This window comes from Astyanax mexicanus, chromosome 24, assembly GCF_023375975.1.
Source record: "Astyanax mexicanus isolate ESR-SI-001 chromosome 24, AstMex3_surface, whole genome shotgun sequence".
In the NCBI taxonomy this organism is placed as follows: Eukaryota; Metazoa; Chordata; class Actinopteri; order Characiformes; family Acestrorhamphidae; genus Astyanax; species Astyanax mexicanus.
In genome coordinates this window covers 1,232,077-1,257,114 of record NC_064431.1, presented here as the reverse complement: position 1 = coordinate 1,257,114, position 25,038 = coordinate 1,232,077, and the positions used below count along the sequence as shown (strand labels likewise).

At 37.9% G+C, this 25,038-nt stretch overlaps 1 protein-coding gene across 8 annotated transcripts in view; it reads right to left on the bottom strand.

Annotated features, from left to right (window-relative positions):
• Positions 1 to 25,038, bottom strand: part of dock3 (dedicator of cytokinesis 3) — a 204,581-nt gene that overhangs the window by 150,700 nt on the left and 28,843 nt on the right. For all 8 annotated transcript variants that reach the window (XM_049471870.1, XM_022682201.2, XM_022682202.2 and 5 more), the window contains exon 2: positions 5,321 to 5,404. In XM_049471870.1, coding sequence (XP_049327827.1) covers positions 5,321 to 5,404 — 84 coding nt within the window. The remainder of the gene's footprint in view (positions 1 to 5,320; positions 5,405 to 25,038) is intronic.

Below are 25,038 nucleotides of genomic sequence, written 5' to 3'. Positions count from 1 at the left end.
GATTTCTCCATTCCAATCTCTGCTCGTTGTCTGAGTTCGCCTTGGTCTGGAAGAATCCGTCTCTCAGGTCTCGCAGATGCTGGATTGTCTTGTCTGGAACTGAGGATGCTACTTACAAGTGCTGGATTTTCATTTGTCTAGCCACTTTTTCACTATTGCACAGATGATTGCAGACTGAAGCCCCTGTGAGAGCTCAATCTTTAACACAGCCTTGTTTTGTGGCTATAGGGAGACATCCTGTCTGCTGATAGCTTTACCTAGCTTACTCTCTTTTTGTTTAACGTCTTTCTGGCTCTGATTGTGTCTTAGAACCCAGTAAAGTGGCTCGGCACTTTAGCAATACAACTGGAATATTGTTTATTGTTTTATGTGGATCCTCATTAGCTGTTATCACAATAACAGCTATGCTTTCTGAGGGGCAACCAAAATAAAACTTCAATAAAACAATGTACTGCTCCAGAGAGCCCATAAGTGTCAGTAGCAGAACACTAACCAGATACCCCTCTCAAAAGTACATCACTTAGCCCCAACCTGATAAGCACTAACCAGATAACCCAACCCAACTGAAACATTGTCTATTGTTTTATTTGGATCCTCATTAGTGCTTTCTGAGGTACAACCGGAATAAGACTGCAATAAAACAATGTACCGCTTCCAAAATTGCATCATTCAGCCCAGTACTGTAAGTAGCAGAACACTAACCAGATTCCCCTCTCGAGAGTACATCACTCTCAGCCAAATTTCTTAGCACTAACCTGATACCCTGATAGAAAAAATAACCCGATAGACAAAAAACACCTTTCAACTCTGACCTCTTTCTGTCTTAGCTACTTAAATACAGTATTTGGTGCATCCCTGGTAAATACAGTTGTATTCTCTAAGACCTTTAGGAATTTACAGGTATTTATTTAGAGTAATTACTGAAGTACTGTGGCTGTGGGAAATCCTCAGCCTAAAGCTTTGAGAGGTGAGAGAAGAAGAAATGGTAAATCAGTAAACTCAGGAAAAAAGAAAGAAGCAGAAGAAAGAGAAGAGCTGAGTCATATCCGGTTGGGGTAATGTCAGATAGAGAGAGAGAAAGATATTAAAGGTGGATATTAAATTTTATCCAGTAAACATTTCCTGTATTGACTGCGGAGCGTCACACTGGTCTGGCCGCGCTCCTCTGATGACTTAATGCATTAATATGAGCGTTTGGAGCCGACTGGCCGTGAAACAGCAGAAAATATTCATGAGCGGCTGCCTGCGCTGCACGCACCTGCAGCCATCTGCCCCAAACAGGACGCAGCACCTGCCGCAGTAATCGCCCGCCGTCCGTATTTGTTAGCGCTCGTCCCACATGGCTTTTGACCAGGCCAGGGATTAACTGCAAAATTAAGTGCTTGCCAGTCAGCATTAGGTGATTCCATTATTATTTATTTAGCTACTTAAACCTGCCGCCAGTTACAGAAGGCAGGGACTGGTTACTATTTATTAAAGTAGAGATGTAGAGATTGACTATAGACTGGAGCTTTACTGGATATGCTTAAAGGTCTCATTCCATTGTTTGCATCGTTTTCCATCGTTTGCATCGTTTTCCATCCTCTGCATCCTTTTCCATCTTTTGCATCGTTTTTTATCTTTTGCAACATTTTCCATCGTTTTCCATCAAATGCACCGTTTTCCATCATTTGCATAGTTTCCCATCATTTGCACCATTTTCCATCGTTTGCATCGTTTTCCATTCCATTCATAAAGTTTTAAGAGTTCAGAAATAATCAATATTTGGTGGAATAACCCTGATTGCTTTTAATCACAGTTTTTTTTTCATGCATCTTGTCATCATGTTTTCTCCTCCACCAGTCTTACACACTGCTTTTGGATAACTTTATGCTGCTTTACTGCTGGTGCGAAAATTCATTCAAGCAGTTCAGTTTGGTTTGATGGCTTGTGATCTTTTACAGATCATGGAAACGTCTTTTTTCGATCTTTTATTTACTGCATGCTTCATCTGTGTTCTTTAAATGTATCTTCAGTGAATACAGCTCCTGAAATCTGAAGCGTAACCCGCTGCGTTGGTTCGTGATCCACAGGCTAGCTAAAGGCAACAACCTTGATTTATTGTCACGGCGCCGTTAGATGGTGTGGTGGTGAATCTCGTATGAAGGAGATGCTGGGCGAATCACACAGCTGAGTGCAGTGTGAGTGACAGCTGATGAAACGCATCTTCTGTCTCCCAACAGGGTTTCACTTGAGGGACTCGGGCTGTCAGGTCTGGGCTGTTATTTGCAGTTAGGATGGCGGCATGTCTATCATAAAGTGCGGCTCGTTCTCTACAACTTTCTGGACCTGAGGGATGATACCATCTCATTCTGTTTTCACCTCTATTTCAGTATTCAGCACTTCAGCTGAAAAAAATATTTTTGCAAAGTGATTTGACTGATTGATTGATTTGTGCTCATGGGAAATGGCTTAGGCCAGAAAAGTAGCCATATTTGTTTTTGGGGCCTGAATAATGGCCGTGACCAACAGGGCATTATTGAGTACGGCGGCCATTTTTCTCAGCATCATGAGAGATTTATAGTAAACATCGCTGCTTACTACGCAAGCTAAATATTTCCCAGAATGCATTGCGAGCCTAGCTACCTAACAACAGACAAACAGCCAAACAAACGGAGCAGATGGCAAACCCTCAGGGTTGCCAGATTGTTACAGTTGGATTCAGATAAAACCAATTCACAGGGTAAAACGTGTTTTAAATCCACCAAAATCCAGAGAAAACCACCTGATCCAAAAGCAGTAGCTGCAAAGGGTGCAACAACATCGTATAAAACCATATGGTTTAAGAATTACTTAAAATAAATCTTAAATTTGTAACAGTACCACATTACACAAAGTGCTGGGGACAGAAGCTGTATCTCCAAATGTTCTTTCCACGTTTAAACAACATCTAGACATGAAAATTCCTTTTAAATCCTGTGTTCAGCTGTTCCTATTATTTTTAGAAATAAAGGACATGGCAGAAATAATCGTTGACTAATCGACTAATTGACTAATCGATTAATCGAAAAAATAATCATAAAATTACATGATTGATCGACCACCAAAATAATCATTAGCTGCAGCCCTACTATACTAAAGATTGTCCTTTACGTTCTTTTGAATGACAGATAAATGCTCTACCTCTCGCGCCGTCACATCAGCCAATCATCCGCCGCTCCAGACCGCTGGCCAATGACTCAAATCAAGACCCTGAAGGTTTCAAAGGCTTCGATTTCACAAGGATCCATTACTCCAAAAGCACGAGGCGGCAGGCAAACAATCAATGCGCTCAGTGAACTGCTCACCCCTGGAATCTGAGCTGTGATTATTCTTCACCCCGAGGCCAAAACCTCACGCTTATCTCACCTACTGACTCACAGCCGCACGCTGCTTATCATCACTATACCGCACCACTACCAACATCTGATCCTGTTTTACACTCCATCACGCTTTCCCTGCTCCACACTGAGCCGCGTTTCAGACTGGAGTGTGTTCAGTAGTGACGTCAGCGAGTGTGGAGTGTGTGAGTTTAAGTTTTAAGCATTTAGTCCTCTACAATTATTATTATTATTACTATTATTATTATTATTATTATTATTATTATTATCAAGTTTCTGCACTGTCACAACATTTATTTCTATTAGAGTTGAATTAAAGGTCTCATTCCTTTTTTTATTCATTTAAAATGTCTAGTTGTGTCTCTAGTATGAATGAATGCAATGTGAGCTGTCGTGAAAAAAAAATTTAATTGCTCCGGTGATCCGGTATAACACTGCTTTAGTCCGGTGGAGGAGTGGATAAAGAGAAACGATAGGATTTTGGCTTTTGCTCATGAATATTCATACATGCAAACATATTGTCACTGATTGGCTAACAGCACTGCAACACCAGGAGGCAGCGAGACGAACAACAGTTAGAAACGTTTTAATATAAAGATATTTACATTTTGACATTAATAACAGTCTTTGTGATGTCATATGTTACTTTACGACATGTGTAATAATGCCCTGATAAGTGCAGTTCAGCCACTGACCTAGCCTTAGAGTCTCTGTAAAACACAAAATCCACCGGAGATCCTATGTAAACCTATAGTTACACACCAATAGAGGTGGGTAGTCCAGGTCCAGAAAGTAAAAATCCACCCAGGGTTGACTGGATTTTTACTTGTAACTAGTGTAAACAGAACTGTTCTAAACTGTTTTTACACCTACCTATCTTAATTGTACTTGGCTGCTGGTGTTTTTCCTCCATAGACACATTCTAACCATTTGTTTCTTAGCTCTGAATTACTGGGTAAAGTATATAAACACTGATGTGTTATTCGCACAAATAACACAGGAATGAACTGCATGCTGTTCCTAGAGCTGTTAGTTATCTCCTATCTGACGAGACGGCGTCGCCGCCCGGCTTCAGCTCTGCATGTGGGCGGCCCCGAGCCGAAATGGGCGGGGCCACGAATACTAATTCACGGGTTGACATAGACACGGTGCTTTTCCTGATCTCCATCCTTAGCTTAAATTAGAAAAATGCACCAATGTGTTCTTTTGTTTTAAAATAAAAAAAAATCTAAGAAATAAAAAAGCTTCCAGAGCTCCCAGAGCTAAGGGCACCTCAACACACCCAACATATTTCTCTCCCGCTTAAGAAGCAACACATCACTGAACTCAGGGCGGAGAACTCTCGCTCCGTCTCTCCTCCTGAGGCTGGAAATGTCAGGATGGAGTCGTGGACGGTGACAGTAAACGTGAATGAGCATTCTCCATGACTGACCTTTAAATAGTGACATATGGCTGCCAGCCTGAAACACGGAGTCTTTGAGCCCTATTTTAGGCATCTATAGAACACGAGTCAGTTCTTTGTATGGTGAGGGTGCAAGAAATATGTGCATCTTGGGTACTAATGTACTAATTCTGATGATTAATTAAATTAATCATGGGTGAGTTTAATTTTGGGGCGTAACGTGAAATAACCAGTCAGAGTGCCAGATCTCATTCCCTTTAAGAGCCGGGTGAGCTCTGACTTTGGCGTGTTTGTATCTTAAAAGTGTGGCGCTTTTGTGCATCTCTGAGCTGAGCGTTCACTCTGTGAAGATACACCAGCAGCTCATTTAAGGGAACAGCAACGACATTTTATTCTTTATTCTGTTTATTCTTGAGTAACATTATTTTTGAATTAATAGTGTAAAAATGTTAACAAAACCAGTTCTCTTCCTTTAATTTGATTGCGGAGTGGTTGAGTTGAACACACACACACACAGAGAAAAGCAGATGATGACAGTGTTTCTGTGAGTGGGACTTACCCTCGAATTTCTCCAGGATCTGAACCGTCTCTCCGATCTCCAGCGTCAGACCGTGAGACACGGAGCCCCGGAAGCTGCAGATCACTGAAACAGAGGACAGGAGACGAGGAGGATGAGAGAGAGCGCCTTAACCTTCCTACAGTCAGAGTAACATCTACAGAACATCTCTCAGCACTGAACACTGGCATAACCGTCTAACAGCAGGATAAATCTGAGTGTTTAATACACAGGTAGAGAATATAGACTGGTGGTGTTTATATTCAGTCAGCCTAGATCCCGTTATCAATGTGAAACACGATTAATAAAGTTTTTGTTCAGATAAATTAGTTTCCTCATTAAAAGACACTTAATTTATCTAATCTCCACCACTCCATTTCTCCCAGCATAAGAAGTAGTTTGATGTAAGTGTTTACTGTGGACCTCTACCTCACTCTACCTCACTCTACTGTACATTACCTCACTCTACCTCACTCTACTGTACATTACCTCACTCTACCTCACTCTACCATACATTATCTCACTCTATCTCACTCTACTGTACATTACCTCACTCTACCTCACTCTACTGTACATTACCTCACTCTACCTCACTCTACTGTACATTACCTCACTCTATCTCACTCTACTGTACATTACTTCACTCTACCTCACTCTACTGTACATTACCTCACTCTATCTCACTCTACTGTACATTACTTCACTCTACCTCACTCTACTGTACATTACCTCACTCTATCTCACTCTACTGTACATTATCTCACTCTATCTCACTCTACTGTACATTACCTCACTCTATCTCACTCTACTGTACATTACCTCACTCTATCTCACTCTACTGTACATTACCTCACTCTACCTCACTCTACTGTACATTACCTCACTCTATCTCACTCTACTGTACATTACCTCACTCTACCTCACTCTACTGTACATTACCTCACTCTATCTCACTCTACTGTACATTACCTCACTCTATCTCACTCTACTGTACATTATCTCACTCTATCTCACTCTACTGTACATTACCTCACTCTATCTCACTCTACTGTACATTACCTCACTCTATCTCACTCTACTGTACATTACTTCACTCTACCTCACTCTACTGTACATTACTTCACTCTACCTCACTCTACTGTACATTACCTCACTCTATCTCACTCTACCATACATTATCTCACTCTTCCTCTCTACTTTGCTTTACCTTACTCTTCTTCACTTTGAGTCATTTTATCTCAGTCTATCTCACTCTATATTGCACTACCTTAATCTCTTAATTAATTAATTATCTGCACAGTATATCATACTGGATTTGTGTGAGGTAGGGGTGGGCCTAAAATAATAATATGGCCCTAAAATAATATCACAATATTTTATTGTATTTTCGTGATAACGATACTCTTGGCAAAGAGTAAAACAAAAAAAAATGATTTTTTTTTTTTTGAAGAAGAAGAAGAATACACTACTGCAACAAAATAAAAATTTTATTTTATTATTGCATACAATATGATATGGCACACCCCTTTAATAACTGAGATATTAAACAAATAATACAAAATGTTGTCGGATTTGATTTGTAACAGAAGTCAATGATCCAGAATCATCATTGAGTCATGATACTAATAATAATAATAATAATAATAATAATAATGCACTCAAAATATCTTCATATATCCAGAGTTAAAGTAAAAAAATGATACTGAACAAATATAATCTCTATATAAAGTCTCTAGTAGATATATAATAATAAATGAGAACAGTGTGAATTTTTCTTTTGCTTAAATCAGTAAAAAGTAGAAAAAGTAGATGTGATTTTATTAATTAGGGGTGGGTGACATGGTATGACATTTCAGGGTATAATATCTATTATTCACTATATTTAAAATGTTTTCGATATTATTGTGCACACTCCTAGTGTGAGGATTTAACTTAATATATTGTGTTGCTGTTTTAACACACAATACAGCCATTGTTTAAGAGTCTGAATGCTATAATAAAAGAGTGTATTGTGGTTAGGGTTAGGGTTAGGGCAGTGAACACACAGTCTCACATTCATTATTATCTAGTGTTTATTTTACCAGCAGTGTAATATTGTGAATAGAGTGAATTGTGAGAGCCCTGTGTATTTTTATACCTTACAAATCTACAGTACTAAAGAAACAGTAGTGAGGAGAAGCCGGGCTGTAGAGATGACCTGGTTGGAACAGAGCTTAATCCTGAGGGATTTAGCATAAAAACACAAAAACAAAACACTCAGGCTGCCCAGGTTGCCAGTGCTTTACAAAGAGCGGATTTCCAAAAAAATGCCTGAAGTATGCACTCACTATACATTAAAATGATTAAAACCCTACAGAAACAATTTTTTTTTTTGCATTTCAAATCCAGACGTTGTCCCAAATTCTACAGTTTATAACATTTTCTGAATTTTATTTATTAATAAAAGCATGAAACCAACATATATATAGTTCTGGAAAAAAACAAACACTCATTATCACTTAAAATAATGAGTTTCTTTAATTTTACCAAACTGAAAACCTCTAAAATATAATCAATGAGAAGATTGATGTGACGCCATAATGATGGATGGAATTTTTGCACCAGGAGTAAAGCAGCATAAAGTTATCCAAAAGCAGTGTGTAAGACTGGTGGAGGAAGAGAACATGATGCCAAGATGCATGAAAAAAAACTGTGATTAAAAACCACCAGGGTTATTCCACCAAATATTGATTATTTCTGAACTCTTAAAACTTTATGAATATGAACTTGTTTTCTTTGCATTATTTTAGGTTTTTGTTATTTCAGTCATTTCTCATTTTCTGTAAATAAATGCTCTAAATGAGAATATTTTTATTTGGAATTTGGGAGAAATGTTGTCTGTAGTTTATAGAATAAAACAAAAATGTTCATTTTTCTCAAACATAAACCTATAAATAGCAAAATCAGAAAAACTCTTTTTTCATTTTTTATTTTTCATTTAATAATAACATTAAATGTTATTATTTCTGCATTCAAAACCAGACGTCGTCACAAATTCTACATTTTATACGTTTTTCAGAATTGTTTTTATGCATAAAGTCAGATGCTGTATAAGTCACATGTTCAGTTTCATTTGGAGATACAGGCTGTGTATAAGATCAGGCGTAATTCCCGCACAGTTCAGCAGATATGAACATATAGCTCCTCAAATTAAAGCTGACAGCACGTCAACTTCACTGACGCTGATTCACTTCAGTTCCAGGGCATAGACTCTATACAGTTAAAAGTGTGTCACTGACAGGACTGAACTTCATGCATGATAGTAAAGCATGAGTAAAGTGAGCGGACAAGTCACTCATTCTCCATTGACTTGCTGTATTTTAAAAATAAATCATATCATATCAGATTTTGGAGGAGCCTGTCTTACTTAAACATCAGACTCTGATACTGGATTAGTTTGACCTTGATTGTTGGAATGAAAGAAACCTTCGAAAAGAAGGGTGTAGATACTAATACTGAGTCTGGAACGGGATTAAAAGATCTCTAAAATTGGCATTCAGAACCTCAAACTGACATAATGATGATATTTTGTACAACTCTTGTACAAATATACTTTCCAATAGAGAAATAGGAACACAATCTTGTTTATGAAGCCAATACCAATGATCACAGATATGGATAAAAGGAAAATTAGTAAAGAACTCTGGAGAGGAGTATCCAGTTAGTGGGGTTAAAAGACTTTACTTTGATACTCTGAAGTTAGAGAGTATCTCTAACAGACGATGCAGGTTATTTATTTAATCATTATTATTTTATACAAATTGTGATAAATGTGGGTGTGTCTTAGCATTTCACATTTTTCTCTCAAGATACTTTTAACATTTCTACTATCAGCATTGTAGAAATTATGTATAAAAAATTATTCTGTTTATTTGTTTTGTTGTATATGCTATCATGGGTTGTGCTTTATTTTTATATTGTATTATATTTAACCTATATGTCCACTAGGGGTGGTGCAATATGTTGTAAATATTTGAAAATGTTTGAAACTATTTTATAAGAGGTAAAAATACCATATTATTAATTAATATCATACTATTGCAAATTACCATTTGAGTGTAATTTTAAATAAAGAACTACATAATCCAGTCAGTGAAATACTTACTTAGATACACAGTTAGCTATTTAATTACTATTTAAATATACTATACGCTTTATTTATGACAATACAGATAAATACTAATACTGAGAAATTCGACTTTGATAAGGTTTCCATTGTATTCTATCATATTGATTGTTACCATCATTCTCCCTGTCATATAGAGATATGTGTTCCTTTGTCCACTCTTTATAATAACATGTAGGGATGAAGAGCACTGTAGAGATGACACTGAGATGATTTGTGATGACACGTCATTATCTGGTCAGTTAATGAATAAAAACAGATGCTTTGAGTTCAGAGCAATGCTCATTAACACGCCGTATCTGCACTGCACTGCACTTCTTTTAATCATGCAAATGGGCATCAGCATAAGAATAAAAGTCATTAAATAATCATTAGAGCTGCTGTTAATGAAGGGTTTTGGGATAAATATGCGTGTCTGAAGATGATGAAACACTGCTGAAGCTGGCGAGGTGCTTATTTTCGGCTGAAATAATCCCAGTCCCGGGAATTCTGCCAGTCATGCTGATTATATTAGTGTGAGATTATAACGGTCAGACAGTCGAGGTCCAGCCCTGCTAAACGTCTGCTGAACTGGTTTTATCTGTGGTGCTGTGATTTGTTAGAGCTGAGCCAGGAATCTGTGCATAATAATAAAAATAATAAAATAAACTGCTTCTCTGGTGAGCTTTTGTTTACCTCCCTCCCCCCCTCTCTCTCTTTAGCAGCGGTGTGTTTATTTATTCATTTATTTTGTCCTACTTTCTTGCCTTTACCTGCTTTTAGAGATCAACTGTTCAAATTGTGCAATTGTGTTCAACAACCCTCTGGGCTGGAGAGCTACTAGTACTACTGTAGCACTCCTCCATCATCCCATCATTACACTTCATTTTCCAAACTTAACTGCCGACCCCTGGTGTGAAAATATTAATATATCAATATAATATAAAGTATTGCGAATTTTCATTTTGGAATACTGTATACATTTTCAAAAACACAGTATTGATTGGGGTGGGTGATATGGCCCTAAAATAACATCATGATATTTCAAGATATTTTCACGATAACGATACTCTTTGACAAAACACTGAATTAAAAAAAAAACATTTCATAAATACACTACTGCAACTGCAAAATAAAAAAAAAATATTTTGTCTTATTGCATTCGATATATTATATGGCACACCCCTAATAACTGAGATATTAAAAAATACAAAAGATTTATCAGATTTGTAACAGAAGTCAATGATCCAGAATCAGCATTGAGTCATGATACTAATAATAATAATGCACTCCAAATATCTCCATATATGCAGGATTAAAGTAAAATAAATGATACAGGACAGATATAATCTGTCTCTAGCAGATAAATAATGGGGAATTATGAGAACAGTGTGAATTTTTCTTTTGATTAAAACAGCATAAAAGTAGAACCCTGATGTAATAAATAAGGGTGGGTGATAAGGCACCGATTTCTCACCTGAAAACTGTTTATTTGGGTAAGTAAAGATCAACAGTAAGCTTAGATTTCCAGATTTTCACTAAGGCTAGGTGCAGCAGCAATAGCATTAGCATTAGCTGCTATACACCAACAGGGCTACACTGAGGAACTTCAGGTTTTTTTTTTAGATAATGATTCCTCATCAGTTTTCATTTAACCAAGATAAAAATCAATCAGTAAAACTACCATTAACTAATTCTCCTTAATCTTAATTTCCGCGAAGTTTTCAACCGCATAAAACATGTGATTTAATGTGTCGGCTGGGAGACGCCGTCTCCAGTGTTTATCTTGTTCATTTACTCTTTCTGATGACATCATGTCATTTGTATTTTATCTTCAAAGGCTCCACTTTAATATTTAATGCTTGTTTGGAAGCGTCTTCTGCGGATTCCAAGAAAGCACTTAAAAGACTGCTGACAGCAATCGCTCTGCAAAGAAAGAAAATCCAAACATAATTTAAAGTGTTTCTAAAGCGGAATTCCTACAAAACTCCAAAACAAAAATTTAAAGTGTGCTGTTCATGCTCGGAACTGGAGATGTTTTGTAAAGAAGAATGAGCCAAAATACCTTCAACCAGAAGCTTCAACCAGACTCTCACTGGAAGCTGTAGGAAGAGTTTAGAGGCTGTTACTTCTTCAAAAAGAGAATCTAATAAATAATGATGTAGTATTTCTGTTGGGGTGCTCAAATTTAGTTTTAAAAAATAATTATTGCACACTTTCTGTTAATCCCATGAACTTCATTTCACTTCTCAAATATCACTTACTCTTTGACGATTTAACAAAACACTGAATTAATAAAAATATATTTCAAGAATACACTACTGCAACAAAACATATATCCAGGATTAAAGTAAAATAAATGATACTGGACAGATATAATCTAAAGTCTCTAGTAGATATATAATAGAAAATGAGAACAATGTGATTTTTCTTTTGATAAAAACAGTATAAAAGTAGAACCCTGATGTGATAATTGGGGTGGGCGACATGGCACGATATCACATTGGCTGGTTCTTAGGGTGGGTTGTCTGAAATAATGGAGCACAGACACCATATTTGCCACTTTAGTACATTTCACAATGTTATTTTATCAATCGATTATTGTGTAATCAACTATTTCAGTCAACAGACATCAGATACAGGACAGTCCTGCTCTGCAGCTCGGCCTGAGGAACGGATTACATTTTAATTAAAGCAAATAGCTCTTCAAATTAGCATTCGCTACAGTGCCTGCCAGCACCACCAGCGTGCATGGCACTGAGAGAGCGTGTGTGTGTGTGTGTGTGTGTTTGTGTATGTGCATGCTCGTGATTAGTGCGATTCACTGAAGGTACTGTGATGGATGGATCAGTGCACTATCCGCAGTCGAGTAAACATTTAGCCTTTAGCCAAATAGGAAGTAGAAAGCAGGTCAGTAAAGCTGTTCACTGACTTCACACCACTTCAGACAACCCTAACACAACCCAGCGCTCTTCATATCACTCATACACACTCCAGCAGTGCTGACACACACGCTAACGCTAACCTACAGACTCTAAGACCATGCTAAGATAGCATATAAAACGTCCCCCTGTGTAATATAAAGGACAACACGGCCCTGAAGGCAGCGTCCCAATCTGTCCTGTTACACTCACTTCCCCTTAACTTCAGTACTGACTTCAAACATCTGCACACTGTCACTTTGGCAGTCCATGTTTCATTTTATTTTAAACTGAAAGCAGAAGCATTTCTGAGTGGAGAAGAATATGGATAAAATCAAATAAAATAAAATATTAATTCTAAAATTATATAAAAAATAAAGTCTTGCCAACGGAACAGTCTGTAATAGTGATTTTAGCATTGCCCACGGGGGACGAAATCAATGAAAAAAGCATGTTAAGGTGAGTTAATGTGCAAAAAAGGTAAAAAGGTCATACAGTGTGAATACAAACAGACGGAGGGCAAGGCAAAAAAAGTAGAAGTCTAAATAAAAAAATAGGTCTAAAACTGTAGACAAACGGTAAAAGAGGGCAAGGCAAAAGAGTGGTCAAAAAACACAAAAAGGAGTCGTAACAAGAAAAGAAAAAAAACGATCAAAAGAAATGTTTATTTGAAGAGCTAGTAAGCTAGATTCAATACCCAGCGACGGAACAAAGGAAACATGGGTGGTATTTATAGAAGGCAGTCCAGGTGTGAGCAATCAGAAGCTCCGGCGAGCATGAATGCTAAATGCCACGTGATCAGGGAAGTCCAGGAAGTCCCAGCGAGCATGCTGGGAAATGGAGTCCTTGTTGCAAAGTTTAGAGTCCTGAGCAGACATACAAGTTGTCCCTATTATTATTATTATTTTTATTTATATATATATATATATATATATATATATATATATATATATATATATATATATATATATATATAAATAATTATTATTACTATTATTATTGAAACATTTTTTTTTTATATGTTGTTGGGAAGCTCTAAATTAAGATTTAGAGTAGGTTTCTGTGCTGTATTATAAATTCTCTATAAGATTTTATGCTTTTTTATAATAATTATATTTAGTTACTCAGTTAATCAGAGCTTCAGGGGAGGAAATAACTGCATATATCACTTTTTTATTTTTGTGGAAGGAGGAAATGTCCTGGATTTTTTCCTAATCCCTGATAATAAATAATAAATCACATTTCCTGACTGTTCTGTCCTTTTTCTTCTGTATTAAACTGTATTGAAGCTTTATAACACTAGATGGCAGTCTGTTTAATACAGCCCTCAGGGAATCTCCTCTCTGCACAGAACATCATACTGTACTCTCTCTCTCTCTCTCTCTCTCTCGCTCTCTCTCTCTCTATCTATCTACCTATCTCTGTCTCTCTATCCCAGAAATTACTGCAATAAACAATATTCATTGTTTCAATTCAATCAAGAGTCATTTAACTTAAATAAATTATGCAAATGTAGCAGCATAATAATACATCATAAATAATAAATGTTTAAAAATCCTTAAAAGGTTAATCTAGGGCTCATTTAGGTCAAAGTGTTTTCTTATTGAGTAAAATTATTTGAGCCATATAATAATGTGGATAATGTAATTATGGTGACAGTCCTGCTAATACATAATAAAAAGACAAATATGTACTATTCACTAACAATGTTCATAACAGGGTGACCTGTCCAGTGTCTAGTGTCTTTGCTATCGTAACGCCTTGTACACCTTGCTCGGCTCTGCGCACAAAAGGCATGCACTAATTTTGTTAATTAATAATGGGTGTGGTTGATTTCGGGCGTAATGTGAAATAAACCAATCAGCTTTTCTTTTGTCGTTCCTTTTAAGAGTCAGATGAGCTCTGACTTTGGCGAATTGGTGTGAAAAAAGAACTATCGGTGGGGTGTAAGATAGCAATTAACATAACAACGCAACATAGCTCATCAGTAGTGGTGCTTTCCTTTATTCACTCTGCTATGGGCAATGTGATTTGTAAAGCACTGTAATGTTAATGGGTATAAAGCATTGATCACATATATTAATCCATATATTCTACCTAAAATCACGCTGAATAAAGTGCTATCAGTTAAAATGACGTGTATTTTCTCCCGTCCCGGAGGTCCGTCCTCTCCTAATCTTTGACGCGAGCTTTTCGGCGAGACGTCCCCGCGAGCGCCCGAGGCTGACAATAAACCAAATGGATGAGACAGGAATGGAGCAGCTGTTGCACACTGCGTTTAGTGATGCTCTCGTCCCGAGTCTATTTTACCTAAACACATCGGACCCTCATTCCCAGCCTGGGCACGCTGCCGGCTACACTGCAAATGAACTGAATGGGCCATTTGCCTTGGGAGAGTTGGCATCCATCATCCGTGCCCTCTGAGGGGTGGAGGATGTGTGTAGAACTCGCCTCCGGGTTCTGAGAACATGGCTGAGATTTCTCCGTAACGGGTTTGCTTCAGCTACGGGGACTTTTTTCTGGATAAAACTATAGTTTTTGTGATTGCTTGATCGAAAAAATACTCAGCAGGAGCAGCGGGACCACATTTTAAACGATATTTGACTGGAAACCACTGTAGAAAACTTTTAACAATCTGGCAACCCTGGTATCAGAGCGCTGCTATAAACAATGGCAGCAATGTGAGGCTGAGAAATATAACTTATACATTCATTTTTACTGTAATCACACACACTGAATGAAATAAAGCACCCAGCTTTACTTACATCACTTATTCAGAATCTGTTTTCCAGCGGACCAGCTGTACAGGACTAGGATAGTAATGCAACCAGAGGTATTCTTAGCATTCTGTTGGGGTATGGCGTATATATATATATATATATATATAAAATGAATTTTCCTTCTCAATAAATCATATTAGATTATCACTATATCTGTCATAATGATAATGGTTTCTTCTAGCTTGGTGCATTTATTCCCCTAATGTGTTGATTTATATCTCATTGTTGCCATGAAGAAACTTCACAAAATAGCAAGTTTGCATGAGAAGGAAAAAACTTTCTTACATTTAAATGGATGTAAATAGATTTGTAAAATAATTTTAATTATTTTCCTTTTTCTAGGGTGAATCTGGATGCATTAAAACACAAACTCAAACACAAAACTCTCTGATTGTATTTCATCTTCAAAAGTCATTTTTGAGCATTTCTATTGGTCCACTAATCATTATTTTTTTATAGGATGCAAAGATGAAATCATAATAATATTTACATTACCTCAAAAAAGTTAAATTAAGGGAGAAGAGTGATCCAGCAGTCTAAAGCACTGGTTTAAATTTAATGTATTTCTTAGCATATAGTGAATATCACCATTACCTAAAGAACATTAACTAGTTGTTTCAACATGTTTCACTGGAATGAACTAAATGAGCTCTGTTAACTGGATTAAATTGAGCATTTTTTTTTATTAAATTCATCGCAAAAACATCATAAAATAGATTGTGAGAAAAGTTTACAAGAGAAGGATAAAAAAAACTTTCTTACTTTTAAACGGATGTAAATCGATTTATTTCCAAAGTCATTTTAAAGCATTTCTATTGGTCCACTTATCATAAATCCTACATTTTTGAAACAATGTAAAGATCAAACCATATTCACATTAAGTCAAAAATGGAGATACAGTTCAGTGAGAACGTGTAAATTATTTCTTGGCTATTTTCTAATAATAGTAATAATTAAATTCCAACGTTTAAAAGCCAATTACTGATTTTTATTCATTTAGTATTTGATTTTTATCTCTGAATTCTCGATTTTTACTCAAATAAAAAAAAATGTTGATAAAAATGTGTAGGATTTAGAGAACAGACAACATATGAAAATAATCCAAATTCTATCTGAATCACTGAAACTGAACAGAGTGAATTGCTTAGTAATCCACAAAACACAACATTCAATTGTGACTATTACACAGAGCACAGCTGGCATGTCTATGGGCTACAGAGACAGACAGACAGACAGACAGACAGACAGGCTCCCCATCCCCCCACAAAAACACTCATTAGTTTACAGCTCTTTTTCCCCCAAACAACCAAAATAACATGTTTGTTCCACAGTGAGAGGACTGTCGGGGATCGGCTAATCCTGCCTGAAAACGCAGTCCGTCACCAGATACCAGCTGCTGCACAATAGTGACGTCTCCATTTATATCTCCATTTAGAGACCCAGCTACACAGATACACATTATTACTGTATAACTAGTGATGTGCATAATGTGTGTAGTGATTGCCTTTGAGGAATTAACTTCATAATTTAATTTATTTAATTAAAGCACAAAAATTAGGCAAAATACAGAGTTACATTCACTTACACCACTTAAAACTTTATTTTTATTATTTTTTTAGAAGTCTTATGTTACTTAAGTTTTCTGGCTCTTTTTTGGAATAAATGTACACAATGTACACAATACATTGCAAAGGTTCTTTTTTCAACTACATATATCGCCATGTTAAACAATGCAACAAGGCCATGACGTCATTAGCCCCGCCCCCCCACCAGCGCACTCTCTCGCATCCAGACCAATCAAGAGCTGAGTCAGTGCCGAGCTCAACTCAAAACCAGAGAAAAACAGCAAAACAAAAGTAATCGGCCCTTTAATCAGCATTTAAACGGCTTTTTAAAAGGTAAATAAGAGCGTTTGTTTTTCTGGGATTAAAAGTGTGATTTTAGCTGGACTGAGGTGCACAGTTTTCCACACGTGCTCACGTTTACAAGCACGTGCCCAGCCATGTGGATGGAGGGCATGTGCTTCTCAGGCAGCAGCAGACTGTCACTCACACAGACACAGAGACAGCACTGTGTATCTACTTCTTTTGTCCTGCGATATGACCATTGCACATGCGCACATCACAATGACGATGCTTAAACGATATATTGTGCAGCCCTACTCTAAACCAAAGACAAAAAAGACCATCCAGACTGTTATCAGCAACAAGTCCAAAAGCCAAAGTCTATCATGGTACGGCTACACTTCTAAAACCATGAATTCTCTTTCTGCTCTCTCTACCAGAAAATCCTGAAAGAGAATGTCCGGTTCTGAAGCTCAGGAAAACTTGGGTTCTGTAGCAGGACAATGACCCGAAGTACAACAGCAAATCCACCTTGGAACTGATAGTTAAAGTCTGATGGAGATGCTGTTGATGATCTAAAATAGGCGATTAATGCTGGAAAATGCTTTAAAGTGTCTAAAACAATTCTGTAAAGAAGAGTAAAACAAAAGAAATATGTACAGGGCAAATACTGTATACTGTATACAACACTGTATTATTATGTAAAATGAACATTGTTGTTTTATTCTATAAACTACAGACAACATTTAAGCTTTTTTTTTAACGACAAAATCCAGCGGATGCTTTCTCTTAAATCGAGCTCAGCACGGACAGGGTTAACGTAATGCCAGATGCACACAGAGTTAATCCATCCTCTGCTACAAATAGAGTCCAGAGCTCCACATATATTTAGTGCTGCTCTCACTCAACTGACCACTCGGCCTCCGGAGAACAGCCTTCACTTCTTTATTTCTCTCTGAAACACTGCAGAAATACACAATCTAACGTTTGATTGGCTGTAGTTGTAGGTTTTAAAGGTTTTATTTGTATTTTTTATCTTTTTTGAGTGGGGGGGGATTAGGGATGTGAGCTGTGGTGCTTTAACCTGAATGATCAGGGCATGTTTTTAAAGGAAATTGAAATATTAAAAGGGGAGGGGATGTAATCTCTGTGTCTGTTTCTGGTTGGATGCTCTCTCTGAATGATCTGAGCAACTACGTGGAGTAAAGTCTAAAGTCTGATAGAGAAACTTAGCATCAGACAGTTTCAAATAATGTAAAATATATTTTAAAACCTTTTTCTAGGGTGAATCTGGATGCATAAAAAACACAAACTCAAACACAAAACTCTCTGATTGTATTGCAAGTCATTTTGGAACATTTCTTTTGGTCCACTAAAAATGATTTTTTAATAGGATGCAAAGATGAGATCATATTCATCAAAAAAGTAAAATTAAGGACTCCAAGTGTTCTAGCTGGTTCGAATCCCAGTCATGCAGTTTGCCATCAGCTGCTGGAGCCCTGAGAGAGGACAGTTGGCCTTGTTCTCTCTGGGTGGGTACAGTAGGTGGCTCCTAGGGTGATGTGGATCAGCACAAGGCTGCGTCTGTGAGCTGATGTATCAGAACCGAGAACCAAGCGTTTGGGCTGTAATGCTATAGCATCATCAGCAGCTCAAAAAGAGGCGGAGTCTGGCTTCACATGTGTCGGAAGAGGCGTGTGCTAGTCTTCTTAACCCTCCTTGTGTTGTGGCATCACCAATGATAGGGGGAGTACAGCTAAGTGTGTGTGATAATCGTATAGCTAAATTGGGGAGAAAAATGGGATAAAAAAATAATAAAAAAGTAAAATTAGACAAAACTTAATGATTTTTTTGTGCAAAACCACATGCTTCCCACATTATGTTTAAGACATGCGTGTAGGAAGTAGAGAATGCGACTGTTGGACTGACCCGTCTGCTATTTAAGTGCCGTTGTTACTGAAACTTGGCATCAGTCTGTTACTATGTAAACTGCAGCCACAAGCAGCATTTTTTTTTTCTTTTTTAATTTTTTATCCCATTTTTATCCCCAATTTACTAGGCCAATTACCCAACCCACTCATTAGGACTTACTGCCGAGTAGCATCACAGCGATAGTGCTCGGAGGAAAGCGCAGTGACTTGGTTCCGATACTTTAGCTCACAGATGCCTTGTGCTGATCCACATCACCCTAGGAGTGATGAGGAGAAAAAAGCACTGTACTATCTACTGTACTGTACCCACCCAGAGAGAGCAAGGACAACTGTGCTCTCTCGGGGCTCCGGCAGCTGATAGCAAGCTACGTGAACAGGATTAAAAACGGCGATCTCCTGATCATAGTGATCATATGGTAGTAGTTTCTTATTTTGTGTGCATTACAGGTAGAAAACAGCATTTTTTTCATCACTGGAACATAACAAAAAAAAAATTGATATTTAAGAGCCGTGGTGCATTACCCTGAGTGATCAGGTCATGTTTTTAAAGGAAATTGATATATAAAAAGGGGTACTCTCACTTCGTGCATTAAGCTGGACGCTCTGGATGCTCTAAAACACCTACATGGAGTAAAGTCCCCATGTTTCCACCTGCAGATGAACGTAAAAGAAGCTAAGTGCTGATATCACCGAGGTCAGAGAGAAATAAAGTAAACCCCTGGCTGAAGTAAAGGTGGTGTGATATCTGCAGGGTTTTAAACTGTCTGTTATCAGTCTGTGCTCACGGCTCTTTATGGTGGATCTTAAGAAAAAGAGGCTTTTGAGAGGGTTTCTGCTCCACTACATCTGATCGCTTAGCAAGAGGCTATCCCCCGGCTTTAATCAAAAGGTCATTTCAATTACATTCAGCCTCAGAACGAGTGGCAGAGCCTGAATAGCACATGGAAAATTACTGACCGGACGCTTGTTCGGGGTTAGAACTCAGTGCTGAGTACTTTTTGTTAACTAGTTGCAAATTAACTACTACAAATAATAAATCATTTAAGATATTTGCAATATTTTGATTTTTGATTTTTGAAAAAACACAGGATGAATGTAGAGATTTTTTTATTTGCATACAAATATTGGTGTCAGAAGTGGTTTACTTTACTTTTCTTTCTAAAATTTTACCAAATTGAAAACCTCTGGAATATAATCAAGAGGAAGATGGATGATCACAAACCATCAAACCAAACGGAACTGCTTGAATTAATTTTTGCACCAGGAGTAAAGCAGCATAAAGTTATCCAATTGTGCTCTCTCGGGGCTCCGGCAGCTGATAGCACAATGGCAGCGCTTTAGACTGCTGGATCACTCAGCACCCCTAAAAACTGGGGCTCAATCAGAAAAATTACAGCATCCTCACACACATATAAAGCATCTTATTGGCCAGTAAATGTGGTCAGTGAAGTCTTCCTTCAATCCAAAGATCATCTCACCATCACCATCCCTCACAACGTTATAACTGCAGGAGGAGAGTGGTAGTGCTGGGCGATATGGGAAAAAACATATATCACGATATGGAATTTTTTATATCACGATAATGATATATATCGTGATATACCACATTTGAGCATGTTTTCAGTTATTCTTAGAAAAATATGACTAAATAATATCATTGCTTACTTTTATCCAACTTTATTTCAAAGTGACATTAAACCCAACTTTCACAAATGAGCATTACTACCTTTTAGTGCAGCAATATATAAGTGAATATATCAAATGAAAACAGATGAGGTAGATGCAGTAGCTCATTTTTTTTTTAAAAGAACAATGCGTCTCCATTGTTCAGCTCTCATGAGTTTAATAACATAAAGCACGTCTCAAACCGGCGTGTCCCCGCGTGACCCTCAAATAACGTAAAGCAGCGTCATGTCGCAAAACCACATTATGAAGCTTTTTTTTAGCGAAGATTACTTTATTATCACTTATATAAACCCAGTTTATGCAAAGTGACCACGCCAATACATTTAATCGTAGCCTACTTTATATATTTGCATGAATAATTGATGAAATTACTGTAGAAATGATAGAGATGATAGAAGGTAAGCAGCACAATAGATACTTTTCACAATATCGTCCCCACGATATTTATCATCATATCACACAGCACTAGAGAGTGGTCTGCAGAAAACAGGAATAGTGTAGACACTGAGACGTCCCTCAGGCAACTACATGGATATGAGAACTCACTACAACTACGTCTCCATGTAACAGAAAGCTCCTCCACACGAAAACACCTTTTAAACTAAATTCTTCAATTCTTTAAAAATTCAGAAAGAGTCATTTTAGGGTTTTTTTCTTGGTTTGACCCTTCAGGCGAAGATGTTTCAGTGTCACCCTGAATCATCTCACAGTAGCTGTGAGAAATCTCTACTCTCCAGCCTAAAACTAGGAATTTTAACTTTTATCAACTATTCATAACTTTCCACTTGGAGCACGTTCCTCTTCAGGAAGCACGCAGGATTAGAACCTGCAGACTCCTGAAAGTGAAAAGAATAAAAGGAGATCTGAATGGACTTTTTTAGGGCACTTGAATTATTTGTGGTGTACAGTACTGTGCAAAAGTTTTAGGCACCAAAGAAAATTAAACTAATCTATTTATCTCAGCAATATGAGCGTTTTTACCTGAAAAAAGCTCCACATATGATTTAAACAGATGCAAATAAACATAAATCCAGTAAAACATAACAAGGAATTTCCATTTTTAACTATAAGTATGTTTTATATCCAAATTTCTTCTGGATGCTCCTCAGCCAGCATGTGTACATTATGTTCAGTTCCGTCAGCAGCTCACCAATGTTGATTAATATGATCACCTTTAAAACTCTTAAAACTTTATGAATATGAACTAACCTAAATAATACTAATATTAAAAAATCAATACAGACCCAAAGTCTATAAACTATTTATGAGGTTTTAATTTAGATTCAATAAATCTGACTAAAATTGGATATCTAACACCATTATTCATAGAGATGGGGGGCTGGCCTCTCCTATAAGGATTTTCCAGTAAAATAATAATAATAGAAAAATAGAAATCTGATTCTATTTGGGGTTATATTGTCTCCTCTATTTTTTTTTTATAGATTATAAGACTGTAGTTATGAAGTGCAGTTTATCTGCTCCTGCTCTTCTGAATTCAGGTCAGTGGAGAGGAGAGCATGAGCAGACGGTAATACTTTCTGTTACTCTGAGTATTTCAGGGTCTTTCTTTGTCTGAAATAAGAAACAGCATTAAACATGAACACATTCCCAGCCAGCAGCCCCACAGCGAGGGGTCCCGCAGACCCGCCGCTGCCGGGAAGCAGCGCTAATCTGTTTTAAAAGCATTTTTAAAAGAACATTAAGCCGCAGACGAGCCTCACGGACTCTTCCTGCTCTGAAGAGTAGTTTTTAGTTTACATAGTAAAATTGAAAGTGTTAAATTACCTTTTTAAGAGTTAAATTTAAAAGTTAAAAGCTTCAAAGTTTCATTCACTGGAAAAAAGGGGCGGAGCCCAACTCCTGAAAAACAGCCCAACATCATAATGATCCCCCCACTACCAAACTTTACCCCACTCTACCCCACTCTATCTCACTTTATCTCACTCTATCTCACTCTGCCTCATTTTACCCCACTCTATCTCACTCTGCCTCACTCTATCTCACTCTGCCTCATTTTACTGCACTCTATCTCACTCTGCCTCACTCTACCCCACACTATCTCACTCTGCCTCACTCTATCTCACTCTGCCTCATTTTACCCCACTCTATCTCACTCTGCCTCACTCTATCTCACTCTGCCTCATTTTACTGCACTCTATCTCACTCTGCCTCACTCTACCCCACACTATCTCACTCTGCCTCACTCTATCTCACTCTGCCTCACTCTACCCCACACTATCTCACTCTGCCTCACTCTATCTCACTCTGCCTCATTTTACCCCACTCTATCTCACTCTGCCTTGCTCACCCCCAAACTATCTCACTCTGGCTCACCCTGCCTCACTCTACCCCACTCTCCCTTGCTCTGTCTCTCTGTCTCTCTTTAATTCAGAATAATTGTATTTATTTTGAATTAAATCTTATATTTTTTGTTGGTTTTCCAATGCCTTTTAATTTTTTATTGTTTTGTTTATGAAGTTTCTTACTTTATCTTAATCTGATTAAATACTTGTTATTAATATTAGTTTTTTTTGTAGCCCTTTTAAGTTGTAAATGCTCAGCTGAATTAAAAATGAGGAAAGTGTAAACTATGTGAGTGTCCCCAGTACTTTGTGTAGCGCTGCAAATTAACGATTAGTCGACAATGAATATTTTGAGTCAGCAAATTTTTGTAATTGACGTTGATAATACTGACTAATCATTGCAGACGGTTAGTATTGACTTATATTGAGTAAAATTACTGGAGGAGCACAGAGTTCAGAGAAAAACAGTAGATAATTCAGCCTGTAAAAACACGTACATGATTGTTCTGGATGGGAATAAAATCACAGAGAAATAGAAAATTACCCCAGAACCCCCTGAAAAACGAATCCCGTTCAGACAGGGCTTATGTATGTGTGTTTATGTGTGTAAATCCAACACTAGCCATTCCTTCCCCAAACCAATCAGCCCAATCCAACGTGACTCAGTTCACCACACACAATGCAGCCTCTCTTCCAGGGGACAAGTTACGCAACTGGCAGATGCACAAAACCCCAAAGCTATCTCTGCATTTGCATAGCGTTTCCCTTAATTTGGCCCAGAAGAGGGTGTTCTTTCTGCCGGAGTGTCTGTGGATGATGGAGGGATGCAGACCCACGGTTACTGGGCGAGGCGGTGAGGCGGTGTAGAGGTGCCGGGCTCGGTGAGGTTACGCAATGCCGGGCGGTGAGCAGACGGGCACGTGGAATTTGCCTCGCCAGCATTCCTGACTGAGCAGCTCTGTGCTTTTGTGTGGCTTGTTTTCACTACAGGAGGAGGAGGAGGAGGAAGAGGGGAAAGAGGAGGGGGAAGGACAAAGAGTCGGAGTCAGTGTTGCTGTTTTTCACCTCCATACTGGCAGCTATCGATTTTCCCATGAGGATCTTCCCAGCGTTCCGGAGCATCCGCACTGCTGCACAGCTGGAATGTGTCGCCTCATAACCGACTTCCTCTTAAAGGAGAAATGCAGTGTGAAACGGACTTGAGGCGTAGTAGTGATAGTGAAACATAGTAACCAGTACAAACTTCAAAACCCAAGGACGCTTTACAATTTACACGTTTAACGTACAACCATTCACACTCTGCACTCACATCCACGCACCGGTAAGAAGCGGCAGCCAATAGCGCACAGCGTACTCTCAACCGGAAACAACCGTCCACCTGGAGGACTGCATCCAGCACTACAGCATTTACCCAGGATACAGTGCCAATCCATATCTGGCCACAGTTATACATACATTTTCACATACTTACATACTTACATACGTACCACACACTTTACACACCAGATCAGTTTATCTATCTGTCTATCTGTCTGTCTGTCTATCTATCTATCCTAATATACATACATATTGAGTGTTTAAACCTATATCTATCTATCTATCTATCTATCTATCTATCTATCTATCTATCTGTCTGTCCTAATATACATACATATTGAGTGTTTAAACCTATATCTATCTATCTATCTATCTATCTATCTATCTATCTATCTATCTATCTATCTTTCTATCTATCTATCTATCTATCTATCTATCTATCTTTCTATCTATCTATCTATCTATCTATCTATCTATCTATCTATCTTTCTATCTATCTATCTATCTATCTATCTATCTATCTATCTATCCTAATATACATACATTGTGAGTGTTTAAGCATCTATGTATCAGTGAGTGTGTGTAAGTACGCATAAATAACGGACTGATTCCAGGTCTGTAAGCGTGGTAAAGGTCATGGGGGTTTAGTGATAGACGGTGACGCCGGGCTGCCAGGACGAGTCTCACAGTGAACAAAGCGCTGAGCCGTGCCAGTCTGTGAGCCTGGTGTTGAGGAGGGTGATGGTGATGGGCGGGAGTGTGGAAGCGTCAGTGTGGGGTTATGAGCTCCGTCTC